General features: G+C 40.0%; 2 protein-coding genes across 2 annotated transcripts in view; one reads left to right on the forward strand and one right to left on the reverse strand.

Moving 5' to 3' along the window:
• LOC307042239 (homer protein homolog 3-like) overlaps nt 1–6,777 on the reverse strand; it is a 43,584-nt gene extending 36,807 nt beyond the window's left edge. The window contains exons 1-2 of the mRNA XM_079686033.1: nt 6,304–6,777; nt 4,091–4,136 (exon numbers count right to left, since the gene is read on the reverse strand). Of these exons, the coding sequence (XP_079542159.1) occupies nt 4,091–4,113 (23 nt within the window). The 5' untranslated portion in view covers nt 4,114–4,136; nt 6,304–6,777. The remainder of the gene's footprint in view (nt 1–4,090; nt 4,137–6,303) is intronic.
• Nucleotides 6,778–10,863: 4,086 nt separating this feature from the next.
• Nucleotides 10,864–18,441, forward strand: ddx49 (DEAD (Asp-Glu-Ala-Asp) box polypeptide 49). The gene is made up of 13 exons (XM_079653217.1): nt 10,864–11,152; nt 11,729–11,852; nt 13,297–13,382; nt 13,514–13,635; nt 13,944–14,131; nt 14,793–14,933; nt 15,808–15,883; nt 16,295–16,371; nt 16,478–16,575; nt 16,703–16,777; nt 17,319–17,407; nt 17,563–17,634; nt 18,155–18,441. Exons 1-13 carry the CDS (start codon nt 11,038–11,040, stop codon nt 18,323–18,325), a joined length of 1,434 nt encoding a protein of 477 aa, XP_079509343.1. The 5' UTR covers nt 10,864–11,037; the 3' UTR covers nt 18,326–18,441.
• The last annotated feature ends 2 nt before the right edge of the window (nt 18,442–18,443 follow it).

Raw genomic sequence — 18,443 nt, forward strand, 5'->3', positions numbered from 1 at the left:
ACACACACACACACACACACACACACACACACACACACACACACACACACACACACACACACACACACACACACACACACACACACACACACACACACACACACACACACACACACACACACACACACACACACACACACACACACACACACACACACACACCTCTAACTCTCTAACCCCCTCTCCCTGCTCTCTTCCTCTCTCCTCTTAACTTCAGCACCCTGAATCTGTGGAACAGAAGCTGCCCCTTCCCCTCTGTCCCTGCAGTCGGACCCCACCAGACGCTTCTGTAGTTGAGAGAATTCTCCTCATACTGCCAACCCTGCATTTCTGTAAGCTCTGCTGGCTGTCAACAGCCTGGAGGGAGGGAAGCTGCAAAACTTGCTTGAAAAGAATCCAATTGGTTGTTCTTTAAAGCTGAAAGCTCACACTTGAAACAGCAAGTCAAAAAGCCTGGACATCTGATGAGGGGGAGATGACCAAGAGGTTGAGTAAAGGTCAGAAGAAGATGGAACAAATAATCAGTGAATGTGATTGGCTGAATATTCACTGTTTCAGAGAAGCAGCCAAAAAGTGTCAATCACTCCCGCTGTGAAAATAACTGACTCTTCAGTCATAATCCGAATAATCCAATGCAAGTAGGATTATATAAAGAAGAGATAAGGTTATGTGATAATATTACTTGTCTTTAAATTGACTGGTCTAAATGAAATTAATCAAACAATTTTGATATTGCATTAAGTCATTTATTAAAATGAAATTCCTAAGCTTTTCTGTGTAAGTAAGCATCCAGGATATTTCCCCACATTTCGATGGGCATTATTTATCGTTTCCTGAATTTTATATTAGGCATTTATAATTTTATATACAAATCCAGTACAATTAATTGATATAGCGCAATATCACAATTCACCCATTTAGATTAAATGGGCTTAACAATCTGTATCAACAGTATACAACAATATTAATATATGATATAAATACTTTAATATGAAAAGTATACAAATAAGTATTTTTTAGGTCCATGTGTGGATTAAAAGGTTTTTAAGTCACAAGCATCATTCCTCCTGCATAGTGACTGATGAAGGCTTGCATCAGCTTTTTCCATCACTTTCATTAATATCGCTTTAAGAATAAAAACATCTCTTCAGGGCCTGTCTGGACAAGAGTAACAATTAAAAAGACCAAAAAGAGTTTAAAGGTTTATATTTTCAGTTTTACATGAAGGCAACCTAGGTGAACTTTCAGCTTTGCAATATTGCTTTTAAAAACTTGAGATGCAACACTGTGAAGGCTACAGATGGTGTTACCTAACATTATTAGATTTAATTTATTTTCAGTCACCTTGTGAAAATGTATGAAACAACTCACATGATATCATTCAGTCTGAATGATATCATGTGAGTTGTTTCATACATTTTCTGAATTTCAGATTCAAGTATCTGTCCAATTGAAAAGTGAATAGTTGAGAGGGTGAGAGGTGCTTTATAGACACACCTTGTTTATCTGAACATCGTATTGTGGTTGGATATTAACATTAGAGTATTACCATAAACTCAAGGTTGAATAACACGTGTTGACCCATAAGCCTAGAAAAAAAAGAGTTGGTTTCAGTCTAAAGAAGAGCGTCAGCTGAGTGCTTCAGCAGAGCACCATCTTTCACCATCTGTGCATTAAGATGACAACCAACTGGATCTCTGCTGCACTTGTTCAGCCTCTGGGGACTCCAGCCACTGCACTGAGAGACAAGGGTTTTTTCTTCTTTTGGCAGTTTCTTTGTTCCTCTCGAAGCATTTCTCCTTTCAAGGGTCTGCTTCCTCCGACCTCTGAGAGTAAACTGCCTCGTGTCCACATTCCCGAGCCAGCGAAAATGTCTGGTCCGGTCGGGCAACATGACACGCTACAACTACATACCAAAATAGCCCAGCGAAGGGAAACGCTAACTCATACTGAAGCTGCTCAACAAGTCACCATATCTGCAGCACAACATATACACGGCCAAGTTTACACACTGGAAGGCATTGGGAGTCAAACAAGTGGTGCTCAGGTATTCAGAAGATGTTGACCAACTCCCATGGAATCTTTTACACCTCACAACCACAAGCCCTCATTGGCAAAACACTTTTGAGTCTTGAGCTCGAGTTGTGTTAAATGACAGCACGGCATTTCACTTATCTGAAGGTCAGCTCCTCTGACTGATAACTACTCTCTCACATTGTGAAGGTGACGCAGAGCTGGAGTGTTCTCTGTATTCAGGATATCAAGGTCAGGGAGAAGCACCGAAAAAGAGAGGATGTTTTGTCTTCCTCCTGCGGCAGCACTGTTATTACTCACTATACCAATAAAACACGGTGAAATGGAGTGAACAGAAAGAAAGTGAGCAGAGATTACTGTTTATTCAAGCAATCGCAAATGTCTCTCAAACAGCAATCAAGAGGCTTTCTCCCCTGAGCAGCTGGTTTCTCCTCGGAAGGACGCTGACGCTGAACAGATTTAACGGCCTTTATTGCTGCAGATTAACTGATTATGTTCCTGAAGAACAAAAAGGGAATAATTTGACAATGTAATTAACATTATTCACTTATTAAGGCTTAGACGATTGAGGCCACTTTTATACACGAGTGGTATCCATCTTCTCATCTTACTTCTGGCAATAAAAGGGATGAGTTTATCCCCCTACAAGTTTAACTATGGTTTTTGGTCATGTATAACTCCAATTTTTTTGGGTACATTTTCTAGTAATCAATGGCTGGGGTTAGCTTTGACTTGTGTCGGTAGGTATTGGCATGTTTGTAGATCCAAAATGCAGAAGCCCCACTGTGGACACTATGCTACAAGAATTCGGCTTTCTACTCACGTGTTTGCTTTTCACCTTTAGAAAAATGTTGTTTAACTTGTCCCATAAAGTTAAAAACTGGAATGATCCTCTCTCGGTTGTATGCCTTCGCCAGCTGGTCTACTCTCAGTTTACATCCATGAATCAATGCCTCATACATCCTAACCCTAATTCTTGAGTTTTGGCCAAACAAGTATTTTGTGAGGTCACAGTGACATTGACCTTAAACCTCCTAAATCCTATCAGTTTATCCTTGAATTCAGTGGAAGTTTCTGCATAAAGTGAGGACATTTCCTCAAGGTGTTCCTGGGTAATGGCGTTCCAGGAATGGGAATAACAACAACAAAGCATAATGCCTCTAGCCTTAGCGGTCACGGGAGGCAAATAAAAAGTTAATATTTCTCTAATTGTCTCTAAATGTGGCACAGGAAGTAGTTCAGCATATTTGCTTACTGAACGTTGATGTACGTGCATGATTATTATTTGTGTTGTGGTTGTACCCACCTGGTTGAATGCATTTATTGTAGTCACTTCAGATAAAAGCGTCAGCTGAATCAACATAATGTAATGAGTCTCTTGAGGATCGAAATGTATATCGATTCGATCCACTGCATGTCAGAGGGAAACACTGTATACTTCGATAGTTGTAGTTATTTTGAAAATCACAGTTTAACATGCAAAACCTACCAACAGCTTATAAAAATACAATGCACTGTAAGGAGTTGAAACAATCCAGCAATGGAGCTGCAATGGAGCAACTGACGGGGGACGATATGAGGAAAGACACACCAGACAACGGCGGCAGGCGGAGGCGAGCGTGCTGACAACATCTTCACATCATGACAAGCATGAAACGTCCTCAGTGAGAACCACATCTCACAGATAACAGTATAGATACTGAGGAAGGATAAACATTCTGGGAATGAGTGTGGATTTTGTTCGGAGACAAATAAATGTTTGATGAAGTAGGGATGGGCGTATAGATCCCTAAAGCTTAAGAAGTACTGAGGATACTGAGGTGTATTCTTCATGTTTAAGCAGAGCCGGACAGCATAAATACATACATTTCATGTTTAACGTAACTTTTCAAAGTCATAAAAAAAAAAAGTCTCACTTATTTAAGTAGCTTTTGCTGATATCAATAACATTCATTTCATGCTCAGTATTGTTTAGGATAAGATCAAAAACTAATCTAGAGTTCTCGCTCATCCCAGCCATGCAGAGCCACAACAAAGAGATGATGTGGGTTTGTACCTGTCTCGATGTAGCGGGAACATTTTACAGCTGGCAGACAACTCCTCTGCGGCAGAACAAGAGGAAAGAGGATCCGAGTTACACATGAAATCAATTACCTGTGAAGCTTGTGACTGTGAGGGCATTATTTGCTGACATCCCAATGACATATCTGCTAATACCAAGTGCTAATCCAATCCAATAATGTTTTCACACAGTGTAGCTATACTTCTTACTTCAAGAAGACCTTGGGGTTGAATTCAATTAAGGTCAATTCATAAAAGTAAAATAACTTGAATCACAGCAATATTTCAGTTACAAATAAAAAAATTAAAACTATACAAAAACTTTCAATTGCTTGCATAAATAAATTGGTTGAAAGGGCTGTCTACGATGTGGTCAAGAAGTGCATCTTTTCATGCCCAAATTTGGAGAACACTTCTAGTAAATCATGGCTGCCCTTAGCATCCCTTACTGAGTTGTGTTGATATGGTGTATTCAGGGTGTACTCATTTATGATAGGGGGGCCCCTTGTGTATATCAGGTACTTGCTTTGCCGAGGGCATCTGTTTCTGATATATAGTTTAACCTGATTAATGGGAATTGAAAGCCGTTGCATGTTGTTAACAATGGTAGCCGTCAGCAGTTTGTTACAGAGAAATAAAAGACCTCCATTAAATCAAGACTCTCTCCATTACATTTTATATATTCCAACTGGGAGAAAAAAAGTCAGGTGATATGATTCAAGTACTTTACAACAAGCAATAAATAGGCTCAGAGCAGCTAAGCACCTGAACACATTTTGAAAAATTTAAATTAACCTTCACAATCAGTGATCAAATAAGAAAATGGAGGAAATCTAGCACAAAGACCCTTTTTTAAACAACATTATTTCAATCTTTCCGTAGATCTGCAATACACAGGTACTCCATTCCCATAGCAATTCCACTCGCTTACATTATCTCACAGCCTGGAAGATGATTAAAAGAAAGATCAAATTAAAGTATTTTTAAATAAATGATAGCACCTGAGACATTTTGTTTATGGACCTAAAGTGGATTTTAATAAAGGCTTTCCTCCTCCTGATGCTCACTTCTGACAGGAGCAGCTGCATGCTGTCTCGTCCGTCAGATGTGCATGTGTCTGTCTAAGTGAGCATGGTGGCCCTGAGACTACATGACTTTCATTAAGTGATTGAACTCAGCTGCCACAGAGGGATGATGCTGAGTTGATGTCTGGTCGAGGTTCTGAGCGTGTATCAAACACAATCATCAGATCAGATACCAGGGCAATACTGTCAAAAGGCCGAGTTCTCACTGTTCTGCACATTAAAGCTGAAAATAAACAATAACTTTCATTACAGATTAATCTGCAGCTCTTTCCACAATTAATCCTAATAATTAACATGTCAGATTTTTCAAAGTTGAAGTCTTTAAATGTTTTTGTCCAAAACTCATAGATATGCAGGAAGGAAATCTCTATATTAAAACAGCATTCATTTTAAAACAGTGTTTATTCGCTAAATATTTAGTTTAGGGTGACAGCATGGACCCACAAGGTAATGTGAGGAGGGCTCAGGTGTGTTGAGCCAAGCTGAAGGCCTGCTTTTTTTATTCAACACACAACACTCGCACCTAATGAGAGTGAGCACAGCTTGACACCAGAAGCTTCCCAAAGAAAACCCACCCAGGATTGCATAGCAATCGACTTGGAAAGGGTCCAGAGAGGGAGAGTGTGTGTGTCTAATGCAAAAAGCATAGGAATAGAGAACAGGAAATCGCAGTAAGTGTGTTAACTGCAGGATGCATGGATAATCTGTGTGTTTTACCATATGACCGTACAAAATGGATGCATGTTAAAGACTGTCAGCTAGTTTGAAATGTAATATGATGCAGGCATGATCTGCTGACATGTGAATTTGACCTTTTTACAATCACATTATTTAATTACGGTGTAAACAGACCTCAGACTGGATCTAGTTCACAAACAATATTCCTCTCACGGTTTTGTCTATCAGAGCGTTATCAAAGCATTGGCACCTGTGAACTGATGTTAATGTTCTGACTGAAACGTTTTTTTTTTTTTTTTTATTAAAAGAGCATGTGCTGACTAAGAGGGCAGAACAGTCACACGCTCAGAACATTCACGTCACCACAAAGTTCACTTTTTTTAAGCATTTCGACATCTGAAAAAAATCACTTCCCGACAGCAGGACACACAAATGTCTAACTTACCCCATGCTCCGAGGATCTGGATGCTGCTAGAGGACTGGTTCCACTCACCACTCCACTTTTTGTGCCTTTCTCCTCTCCTCAGATTCGCCTCTTCCCCAAATTGCTGGACGAAACTTACATTTCCGAAAAAAGACAAATCACTTCCGACTGCAGATTCCCCTGTTCCCCCTGCAACAGTAGTCCTCTCCTCTCAAGTCAGTTGTTGTCCTCCAGCCTTTCTGCCTTCCTTTGTCCGCAGGCTTCCACAGCGAGACAACACCGAGAATATTTCGTCGCCGTGCGTAATTACGCACAGTGAATTGTTTTGCTCAGTTCTGCGAGCCTGACTAACGGAGGAATGTCGATTAAAGTCGGGATTGGAGTGCTTCTGGCTCAAACCTCGTCCAGGACTTGCTCCCCTCCCGCCTCCGTGCCAGATCACACTGGGATCATTTAACTCTCTCGTGGGACGGAAGAGCCTCTTAAGCGCCCTCTGTTGGCCACAATGCAAACTACAAACTCGCCCCCTTCTCCTTCTCTTCCCCACTCTCAATTTAAATGTTAGAATGTGAAAAGGTCAAGTGGAAACGGCCTGCAGTGCAGACAATCCGCAGACTGGGTATTTATGGGATGGCAGCGCACTAAAAGCTTGAAGCGTCTGATGGAAGAACAGAAGCCAAATGGCTGATACACAAATAAAGCAAAGAATCAGTTAGATGCATACTCTGTGTTGATTTACCCATAAAACAGATAATGTTTTATTTTAAGCTGTTGTATTGGCCTATATGATAATCCCAAATGATTTAATGGATTAAATCAAATAAATGTACAGCTAAAAATATATCTTGCAGTTGATAGGATAGGAAATAAATAGATAAATCCGATTGTAAAAAGCCACACGCTAAAAAAACTCATGTGCTACATTTATATTAAGCCCCCGAGATGTTATGCATCAATATAATGATTTTATTCATTAGGCAGTGTCACCAAATGCCCTTGTTCTTCTCACTGAATATCACATAATATGATGTATCGCAAATGCATTTCTTTAAACAAACTTGTAGAAAAACTGCTTTTTGATGAACAAATATGAGTTGTATCTTACACATCACAATCCCTTTAAAAATACATTAACAAAGTGATCAAATTCGCTTTTTGTTGTTATTTATAAATCTAACTTGAGCTGACCTAAACACCAAATAAGCCAAAACACACATGCACAAATAACATCCTATGTTTTAGACTATGAAGACAGCAATTTAAGACATAACAAGTTAAATAAAGATATATAATGGCAATTGTTATTCTTAAGACAGTTTCAAAGTGCTCTTTAAAAATATGAAACAATTTTTTTTTGAAAAGATGCTAATTGGCACCAAAAAAAGGACAATAACGTTGCAGAATATTTAACCCAAAAACTGTTCTCATTAAAGCTTCACAACATTTATTTAAAAACTGTCTAAAATCACAGCTGTTCACGCTTAGAAAAGTCCTGCACTTCACCACATTAAATAATGAAGGCTTGGTTTGAAGTCACCTCTGATTTAAAATAAACCTTTGCATGAACAGGAGGTAAACATTAAATGTAGTGGAAGCGATGGGAGCAGCTAATCGTGCTGCTCAGTGGCCTGTGTCAGCGATGCAGCTGACTGCTGCTCTGTGCTGCAGGGAGGCTGCAGGGAACATCAGATCGCTGCCTTACATGCAAACAACCCTCATGCTCATTTGGAAAGACTCTTCTCAGTCGGTCCAAGGCCGTTTATAGCACAGCTGGAGAGGGTCTGAGCAGGATAGAGCTGAACCTGCAGGCCTCCCCCTTTAACACAAAGGGTAAAAACCACCTCTGGCAGCCCCAGTGTGCACACCCATATTGGTCTTATTGTGGAAGACTTCTCTCCTTTTCCAAGTCAAGCAGCGTGTTAATCAAGCTCACAGCCTTCTTCACACTCACTGTGGCAGATGAGACAGACAGAGAAAAATCTACAGGATCTGGCAACCAAGGCATTATTTGCATTGGAAATTTAAGCCCAGACAGAATCAAATCTAAAATTGTTAATTAAAAAAAGAATAAAAAAAGCTTTGAGTGCAATCATCTAAATTCTCAAATGTCAGACCAAAGCATACTTGATAAAGTTCAGGAGTGTCTATTTGTACCCCGGTGAAAATAGAGAAACCCCTTTTTCCCCTTTCCTTTGTCACATAATGCCATAAAGTTCGGATCAGGCTACACTAAGCACCAAAGCATGCTCCAAAAGTAATGTCCAAACTGCAGTTGACGACCTCTTTTCAGAGAAAGTGCATCTTTGGTATGAAGGGTACAAATGTAAAAGGTAGGATTGTTTACTATATACACCCGGGTGGAAATATCATTGTTCACTGTACTCATCGGGGTGCAAATATCATTTTTCGCTCCCGGGTGCAAATACCATTGTTCGCTATAGTCACCCGGATGCAAATAGTATTGTTGACTATAGTCACCCTGTTTCAAATAGCATTGTTGACTATAGTCACCCGGGTGCTAATAGTATTGTTGACTATAGTCACCCGGGTGATAATAGTATTGTTGACTACAGTCACCCGGGTGCTAATAGTATTGTTGACTACAGTCACCCGGGTGCTAATAGTATTGTTGACTACAGTCACCCGGGTGCTAATAGTATTGTTGACTATAGTCACCCGGATGCTAATATTATTGTTGACTTTAGTCACCCCGGTGCAAATAGTATTGTTGACTAGTCACCCGGATGCTAATAGTATTGTTGACTAGTCACCCGGGTGCTAATAGTATTGTTGACTATAGTCACCCGGGTGCTAATAGTATTGTTGACTATAGTCAACCGGATGCTAATAGTATTGTTGACTATAGTCACCCGGATGCTAATAGTATTGTTGACTAGTCACCCGGGTGCAAATAGTATTGTTGACTATAGTCACCCGGATGCTAATAGTATTGTTGACTAGTCACCCGGATGTTAATAGTATTGTTGACTAGTCACCCGGATGCTAATAGTATTGTTGACTATAGTCACCCGGATGCTAATAGTATTGTTGACTAGTCACCCGGATGCTAATAGTATTGTTGACTATAGTCACCCGGATGCTAATAGTATTGTTGACTATAGTCACCCTGGTGCAAATAACATTGCTCACTGTACTCATCTGGGTGCAAATAGCATTGTTGACTATAGTCACCCGGATGCTAATAGTATTGTTGACTAGTCACCCGGATGCTAATAGTATTGTTGACTATAGTCACCCGGATGCAAATAGCATTGTTGACTATAGTCACCCTGGTGCAAATAGCATTGCTCACTGTACTCATCTGGGTGCAAATAGCATTGTTCACTAGTCACCCAGATGCAAATATAATCTTCCATTAAAATAATAAGGTACATTAGGCAGGGTCAGTCAGAGGGACAAGTCAGTGCTATTAAGCACAGAAGACAAGTTAAGACTGATTGCGAAAATTCAAGGTTAAAATGACTCCAGATCTGCGGATGAAGTTATGTTAGCTAAGAAATAAATGCAACTTTTATATCTGTGATAGATTGTCTGTGTATCAGTGGTGCTTCATCATGGGGGAAAATAAACAACCTGACATTTAAGTTCACATTTTTGTATTGATCTGAAATTATGTCTAACTTCATCATCCAGCCAGAGTGGTAAAACCTTAGGACAGCAATATCTATCAATTGACGTAGAGGTCATTCGATTGTTAATTAAAGAAAGAAAGCTTTACCAAACAGTTCTCTACCACATGGGTCAGAGTATAATTATTAGAATAAACAGAAATAACAAAGTCTTTCCGCATCCCTAATCAATCAATCAATCAATCAATCAATCAATCAATCAATCAATCAATCAATCAATCAATCAATCAATCAATGTTTATTTATATAGCCCAATATCACAAATGTTACATTTGTCTCAGTGGACTTCACAGTTTGTACAGAATATCAGTATGACAATACGACACCCTCTGTCCTTAGACCCTCACATCGTAAAAGGAAAAACTTCCAGAGAAAACCCACAGTTTAAAGGGAAAAATGGGAGAAACCTCAGGGAAAGCAACAGAGGAGGGATCCCTCTCCCAGGACGGACAGACGTGCAATAGATGCCGTGTGTAAATAAGTGAAATGTACAAGCTCCCCCCAAAAACACATTTACAGCTGCAACAACTGATATATACTGTATAAAATATGTCAAAAAATCAATCAATACATTCTTACATAGAAGCATCGTATGTTTGTAGCATCGCTCTCTCGTAAGAACCAAGTCCATTTTCATGAGCTCAACCTATTTTTTTACCTTTTTAATGATGCACTTTGCAACCGATTCAGAACATTTATTTTGTAATTGTTTATTTACCTAATGAGGAACAATACTATTTTCGACCTATGCATGAAAATGTACCCTTTAGTTTTACACTATAATTTAAAATGACGTACTTTGGCAATGCTTTTGTCTAGACCCGGAGAATAAGAAATTCCAATCTGAAAAGCCAATAAACCTGTCAGATAAATATAGTAGAGTTAAAAAACCCCACAATATTTAACCAACAGAGGGCAGCACCGTCTCCACTCGTCCGTAACTTGCAGAAGAAGAAAAATACGTTGTACTGTTACGTAATCACGTAGCGACCATTGATGAAACACACGAGGATGTTTAACTCTACGTTTAACGCGAGTATTTCCGTAATTATTGTGTAAAATAAAGTTGACAGAAGTAATAATCTAGCCCGGTAAATCGATAGAAATGTGTGACTTTTCTTCGCTGGGCCTAGCAGACTGGCTGGTGAAACAGTGTAAACAGATGGGCATCAACAAACCCACTCCGGTACAGGAACACTGCATGCCGCCGATACTGGAAGGTAAGTCTCTGTTAAATGTCCACAGTAAACATATATATCCCCAGCCCATAAACCTGGGATGTAAATATCTTCTTCGCTACCGTGGACGTCCATATCTGCAGTGTCGATTAGTAATTAAACTACTCAAACACATGTTATAATTGTAATGGTCAGGTAAGTTGAAAATGTATTTAAAATATTGGTACATTTTCCAAATCATGAGACACTTGTGGGTTCTGCTTGTATTATAAATGAGCCAAACTGCTCTTAGTTGCAGTTAAAGTATAACTTTTTATTGATTGGAGGTATGATTAAGAGGTCAGGAATAAGGCTTTTGTTTTGATACGGCTCTTTCCCTCATAATACATTAGTAAACAATAACATGTAAATGATTACCCCATGTGATTTTCCAGAAAAATCACGAGTCATGATAAGCAAAGACAACAAATACTTTTTTTCTCATGGAGTATGAGATTGTCACCATTATAATAAAGGTATTGTAAATAATTACTGTAGAATCCTCTGAAGTTACCTTGTAAGTTGGTTAACCAGAAATCATAGCAGATGAATGAATGTGATGTCTGTTTCTCCTCGCAGGTCGGGACTGTATGGGCTGTGCTAAGACTGGAAGTGGGAAGACAGCAGCTTTTGTGCTTCCAGTTGTGCAGAAACTGTCCGAGGATCCATATGGCATCTTCTGCTTGGTTCTCACTCCTACTAGGTCAGTGCTGTGCAGCGTCAGAGAGCAAGCTCGGAGACCCCGCTACACTTATGGGGGAAAATCCACATTAAGACATTTAGTGTTTCACAGTATGGTTCTCTGACACTTTGCCAAATTAAACGACCAACGTATTTGAACCGAGCAGTCTTAATATTCAAGTCACGACATGTCAAAGAAACACAAGCTTCAGATCCTAAATAATGTCTAAATCTGAGATAGTTTTTTTGTATTTATTTAAAATACAGAACTCAACACAGACTGTCTTTTATATGTTAGCTCACAACAACTGAACACAAACTATTTTTCAAATGGATCTGTCCCCATCAAACATATGAGCAGTGTTCGAATTACCCATTTGCTTTCGGGGGAGCCCTATTTATTTATTTTTTTGGCAATCATATAGGCAGACCTGAAAGATGTATATGTTTCCTGCATTAGATCAATATTGATTGCCAATAGGCCTACCTTCTTTGGTAGGACATCTTTTTTCTCATCTCCGAAATCTCGATCGCTTTTTCGTGTGCCTGGCTCTTAGTGCTTACAAATCTTTTTCCGCAGGTTATTCTGTTGATCACTGCTGACTTTTCCCTGAATCTATTCTTGTGAAAGGTGCACAAAGGTGGATTTCTTTTGCGAGCGGCAGAGATCAATATACTTTTCGCCTCTTTGCAAATCTCACATCCACATTTAAAAATTTTTTTTTTAAAAGCCATGGATAACTTTCATTCCACTAACTCCATATTTTCGGTGTCCAGTTAAAAGGCAGGTCATGGGCATCGTCGGGAAAGGTTTGCTAGCGCAGGTGGCGCCGGCAGCTGAGGCCGTTGTTGAAGCCTCTTCACGCTCCGCATCGGCAGGCCTCTCCCTCGGTGTGGAGCTGTCAAACTCGACCCTAATGCCGCTTAAAGCCGGCAAACTAAAAGTTGTTCCGTTCATGTTGTCATTTTTAGACTCCTTCGCTTCTTTGCTTGTGAATCCAAAAGCTGCGGGGCTTGGCTGTTTTTTCGTTTCGCCATATTCTTTATTACAAAGCCAGAGTTAAAAAAAATATCAGTATGAAAATATCAAATGCCGCGCCAGCATCGCCTGCCGTAACCATAGCGTAAGTAAGTAAGTAGCTTAAAGAATGCAGCGCCGCCGTACAGATGGCAACACCCAGAAATGTTCACAAATATAAAACAAATATTCAGAAACTGTAATGAACAATGACTATTATTTAAATGGAAGAACTTTTATTTAGAGAAACTCAACATTTCTAATCTGTGTGACACAAATATGCACGATTCTTTTGGGCTCCCCCTATTTATCTCAAAGTCGGCCTTCAGGGGAGCTCCCCCCCATTTCGAACACTGCATATGAGGCATTTGTTATTGATACTTGAGCTAAGATGAATGGAAACTATGTTACTGACTCTCGCTGATGTTGTGTCTGTGATGTCATACAGGGAGCTGGCCTATCAGATCGCAGAGCAGTTTCGAGTCTTTGGGAAGCCGCTGGGTCTAAAAGACTGCATCGTCGTCGGTGGAATGGGTAAACCATTTTAAAGCTCTGCTGTTACTTTGCTGCTGCTTAAAGTTGAATAAATCATTGCAGCCAGTTACTTTAAACTCTATCTGAGCATCTCCTCTGTGCTGACGTTGTCTCTGATGTGTTTCTGACAGACATGGTGAGCCAGGCTCTGGAGCTCTCCAAGCAACCACATGTGGTCGTAGCTACGCCCGGACGGTTAGCAGATCACATCCGCAGCTCCAACACCTTCAGCATGAGCAGGATCCAGTTTCTGGTGAGTTTAGGGAGGAACACAAACTTATACTAGGACAAGGTCTCTAATCGCTCTAATGAACTAAAGATATGTTGGGCCAAGGAATACATTTAGACTACGAAATAAATACATTATTATGCAAAAGAGAAGTCCATGTGTTTTTCCTCATTCTTTTAAACAACAAAAAACATTTAAGTGCTCAGATCTCGTGCTGTAGTTCCTATGATCCCAAATGCTTGGATCTTTTTAAATCTGCATACGCAGTCACACTACTTCTTGATCTACTGTTTTTCGTACAGTTTGTGACATCGTCTCTGTGTGTTTGTCAGATTATGGACGAGGCGGACCGGCTGTTGGAGCAGGGCTGTACCGACTTCACCAAAGACCTGGAGACGATCCTGGCGATTTTACCGGCTAAACGGCAGACGCTTCTGTTCAGCGCCACGCTCACAGACACCCTGCACGACCTGAAGTCCATCGCCATGAACAGACCTTTCTTCTGGGAGAGCAAATCGGAGTGAGTAACCTGCTGCCATTAACCTACTTTTTAAAGGAATATTTCTCACATTACAGGTGTTATTTGAGCTGTTTTTAACTTTGTTTGCAGAAGGCTTTAAATGCATTATGTGTCTAAAGTACTTATTTAGTGGCCTTTCACAAAAAAAATCTAAGTGACTACGCTTTTGTTCCTCATTCCAGATGCATTCTTTGTGAGAAACAGCCTGGAAGATCAGTTTTCTTGCATCTGATCTGAAGTGCAGCTAATCACTGAAGCGTGTCTCTCACACAAATACTTTTGGATGTTATGCAGAGTCATGCAAATAATGGGAGTTATGTATGGTCGAATGAGCATTCTGCTTAGTACAGCTCAGATACTGGCACTATTCAGATGTGTGCAGAAAGCAGCAACAAACTCAAGCTGGTGTATTCACTGTGAAGCAGAAACGGTTCATCTGGCTGACCTGCCTGCAGCACACACTTTGCTGAGCTGCCATAAAGATGTTTCCTGCAGGGGAATGTGAAGGCCTTCTGATTGGATCATATCAGTTATTAAAGTCTCTTTCAAATCCTTCTTGCCATAAATGCATTCCTGCTCCAGAGTTCCTGTACTAGGATCTCTCTGGCATCTACCTATCAATATAGAAAGGTCAAATATCCCTTTTTATTGTTGTTAACAGTACACGAACCGTGGAGGAGCTGGACCAGAGGTACATCCTCACTCCTGAGAAGGTGAAGGACGCCTACCTGGTCCACCTGATTCAGAAGTTTACCGACGAGCATGACGACTGGTCCATCATCATCTTCGTCAACACGTGCAAGTAAGTGGACTGGAAGTAGTGAAAAGTTGTGCATGCTCGTACCATACTAAGCCCTGTGGTAACCATAATGTAATGCATCTAAAGGGAACCTTGTACATGTTATGAAACGTGCAATGGTGCCAGTTAAGGTTGTGATTTGTAGCATAAACTGCTGTTGTTAAACAGAACATCTAATTACCAGTGGTGAGCCGTCAGGGCCCCCTAAGATATTCTACAAAATAATATTTAAAAACCTTTTTTCTTTTAAATTGTTTGTTATATTTTTCATTAGTTTTAACAAAAGAACTTCATTTAATCTGCCTGTTCAGTTTCTGTTGGAATGTGAAGGGTTAAATGAAAGAAGCTCCTTGAGCCGTCTCTGCAAGTTACTGTGAAGATAGGAGCTGATTGGTGGTCCTGCTGTAAATTCACAGAGGGCCCGCTATAGTAACTGAACGAGAGAGTAATGTCAAATGACAGTACAATTGACCAATCATATCTTCCCTCTAAATGGGTGGGCTTTATTATCGCGGACGTTACGCTCGCGATATCATATAACTTCATATAACTTTGCATGGGGCCACAAGTTGGCCAGGAACGGCCCTGGTTACTGTCATTGATGCGTTTTTGCACCCCGGGCCGTTGTTTTGATATTCCGCTGTGTACGCTGTGGTGTAATAACTCTTATTTCGAGGGAAGGGGGGGTCATAGGGCCTAGGTATAAAAGTCACGGCTCGCCACTGCTAATTACAAAGTTGGCAATACCTTTTTCTCTTTGAACCTTGGTGTGATAACTAGTAAGAGGCCTCTGCTTGTTCATTTAGTTGTTGATTTGGTGTGGTTCATATACAAAACATTTTTTTATTACAATAGAACATGTGTTTCTTTCCATAAGGGACTGCCAAATCCTCACCATGATGATGAGGGAATTTAACTTTCCAACCATCTCCCTACACTCCATGATGAAACAGGTAAGAAGAGTGCAATTAACAAACTTTTATTTTGTTGTTCCGTCACTAAATGAAAGCAACCATTTAGTTGTAGTGACTGAGTCGTGCTGAATGACGTTTCAAGGTCAATGAGCGACCATATATAGAAAATCAGTTTGACCAGTTAATGAATTGCACTTACAAAGAATCTGACTGCTTTGTGTTAGAGAAAGGTGAAGGCAGAGATTTCCTCCAACATGGTGTGTCGCTTATCACCGCTACTCAGAGTCGCTCGTGTTGGATGTGGAAAATCATATTCCTCTCATTAAAGAGACAAAGACTGAAACGTAGAGCGAGCACAAAGCCATTGTGATAGTGTAGAAACCGTCTGGGAGGGATTATAGCAGATGAAAGGGGCACTCGCAATGAACGTCTGCTCTTCGTCTTCTACAGAAACAACGATTTGCAAACCTCGCCATGTTCAAGGCCAGCGTCTTCAAACTGCTGATTGCGACGGACGTGGCTTCCAGGTAAGAAGCTTTGCTGTCTCAGGGATGATGGCTGTCAATCCTCCCACAATTCCAGATTTGTAGACAGAAATCACTTTGTTTTGACACCCTTCCCTCTGACTCACAGGGGTCTGGATATTCCAACTGTCCAGGTCGTCATTAACCACAACACCCCCGGCCTCCCAAAGATCTACATCCACAGAGTGGGACGAACAGCAAGAGCAGGTAGCCTTTCACACATTTCATTTTTAACGATAAGATCACAAACATCATGCATGTGTGACTTATTCTTGATGATAACATGTCTGAAGTAAATGCAGCTCAAACATGACGTGGTTATTTTCCTCTGCAGGGAGGAATGGGGTCTCCATCACTCTGGTGACGCAGTACGACATTCACCTGGTCCAGTCCATCGAAGCAGAGAATAGTAGGTTTTACCTTTGTGTGTTTTGGAGCTTAACTAAACACTAGTCTGACCTGCAGGCTCGTCTGTACCTGTGGCTGCAGTGTGAACATCTGTTCTACTTGAAATAAATCAAATCCAGTTTTCAGTCACACAAGGTTTAGAGCTGCAACGTCTATTTGATTTAGATTATCGATGAATCCTTAGTTCAATTTTTGATGCAAAAATGGCAGAACATGCAGCTTCAAATATTGATATTTCCTGCTTTGGCACTGATACAAAATAGAAATGTTTGCAGCCATACATAGTGAATAAACGTATGGTCAGATAGTATTCATAATCAGTGAAATATCAACAGTAATCTCCTTCCGATGACTTTATAGATATAAATCTGTAAATCTTGACTTTTTTTTTTATTACAAGCTACAATGGTAACCTATTCAAATCCAAACCCTTGATGTGGCTGGTAGCCTCTTCATGTACATTTTAAATACTAAAGTAAGCTTGTATTAACTTGTTGATCCTGAACCAGATGCACCTAACGCTAACTGCTCTGTTGCTATAGAGACAAAGCTGAAGGAATATCCGGTGGTGGAGAAAGATGTCCTGAAGATCCTCACCCAGGTCAACGTGACCAGAAGGCAGTGTGAAATAGTACGGACACCTCTTTTAAAAATATATTCTGTCAGCTGAGTTTGTGTTAATTCAGGAATATTTTCTTGTTGGGTTTTTCAGTAAGTACATACAAGCAGTACATACGTCTTCTGGCATGTTTTTGTGCTGATGATAAACTCTTTTCTGTATTGTAGAAACTTGAGTCAACAGATTTTGATGAGAAAAAGGAGACCAACAAGAGGAAACAGCTGATCTTGGAGGGAAAGGTATGTTTTGGTCTAACAGCCCAACTTTAATAAACCTTTTTTTTTGACATTGTTAAAGTTTAGAATGTCAATTATACCAAGACTAAGCAAAAAAATGCCAGGTCCGAAAAATAATTAACTCATTGTAAATGTATGTTTTTGAAGGATAATTTACTTTTCTTCAGCTGAACTTGCAAAAATGTGACTTGTTTATAGAAAACATTTGGTACATTAAGTTTTTTCAAGGATATTTCTCTGCCAAATAACTATTTGAGGGATTTTCCACTAAGTTATTAATGCCTCCCTCTTTGTTAGCTCGGTTCCCATGTGAGCCGTTTCTGTTGCTACCAGACCTATGAATATAGATCTAATAAATAAAAGTCGTTCAGTCTGATTATCATGCTAAGTTTCTGTAACACAGGCCAACATTGTTCCTCAGGTGTCCAATGTAGCGAAACATTACAAATAATATAGTTTAGGGCTTTTGATTTGGAATCAGCAAATGGGTCATTGTCAGTTTTTGATCAATCTGCCGTTTCAGGATCCAGACTTGGAGGCCAAGAGGAAAGCTGAGCTGGAGAAGATCCGGAGCCAGAAAAAGAAGTTCAAACAGAATATCCACGAGACCATTGAGAAACAGAAACGTGGACAGCTGAAAAAGAAAATTATGAAACGGAAACAAAAGAAAAAGGCAGGGCAGACATCAGCGTAAAAAACGGTCGTGTCCCATGTATATAATTTGTGTTATTACTGTACAATACCTGTAAAATGTTCAAATGAATGAACATCCGCAAATAAATCTGAACCGAGTTTCATACCATCAAAGAATT

Source organism: Notothenia rossii (genome assembly GCF_949606895.1).
Source record: "Notothenia rossii genome assembly, chromosome: 1".
Lineage (NCBI taxonomy): Eukaryota > Metazoa > Chordata > Actinopteri > Perciformes > Nototheniidae > Notothenia > Notothenia rossii.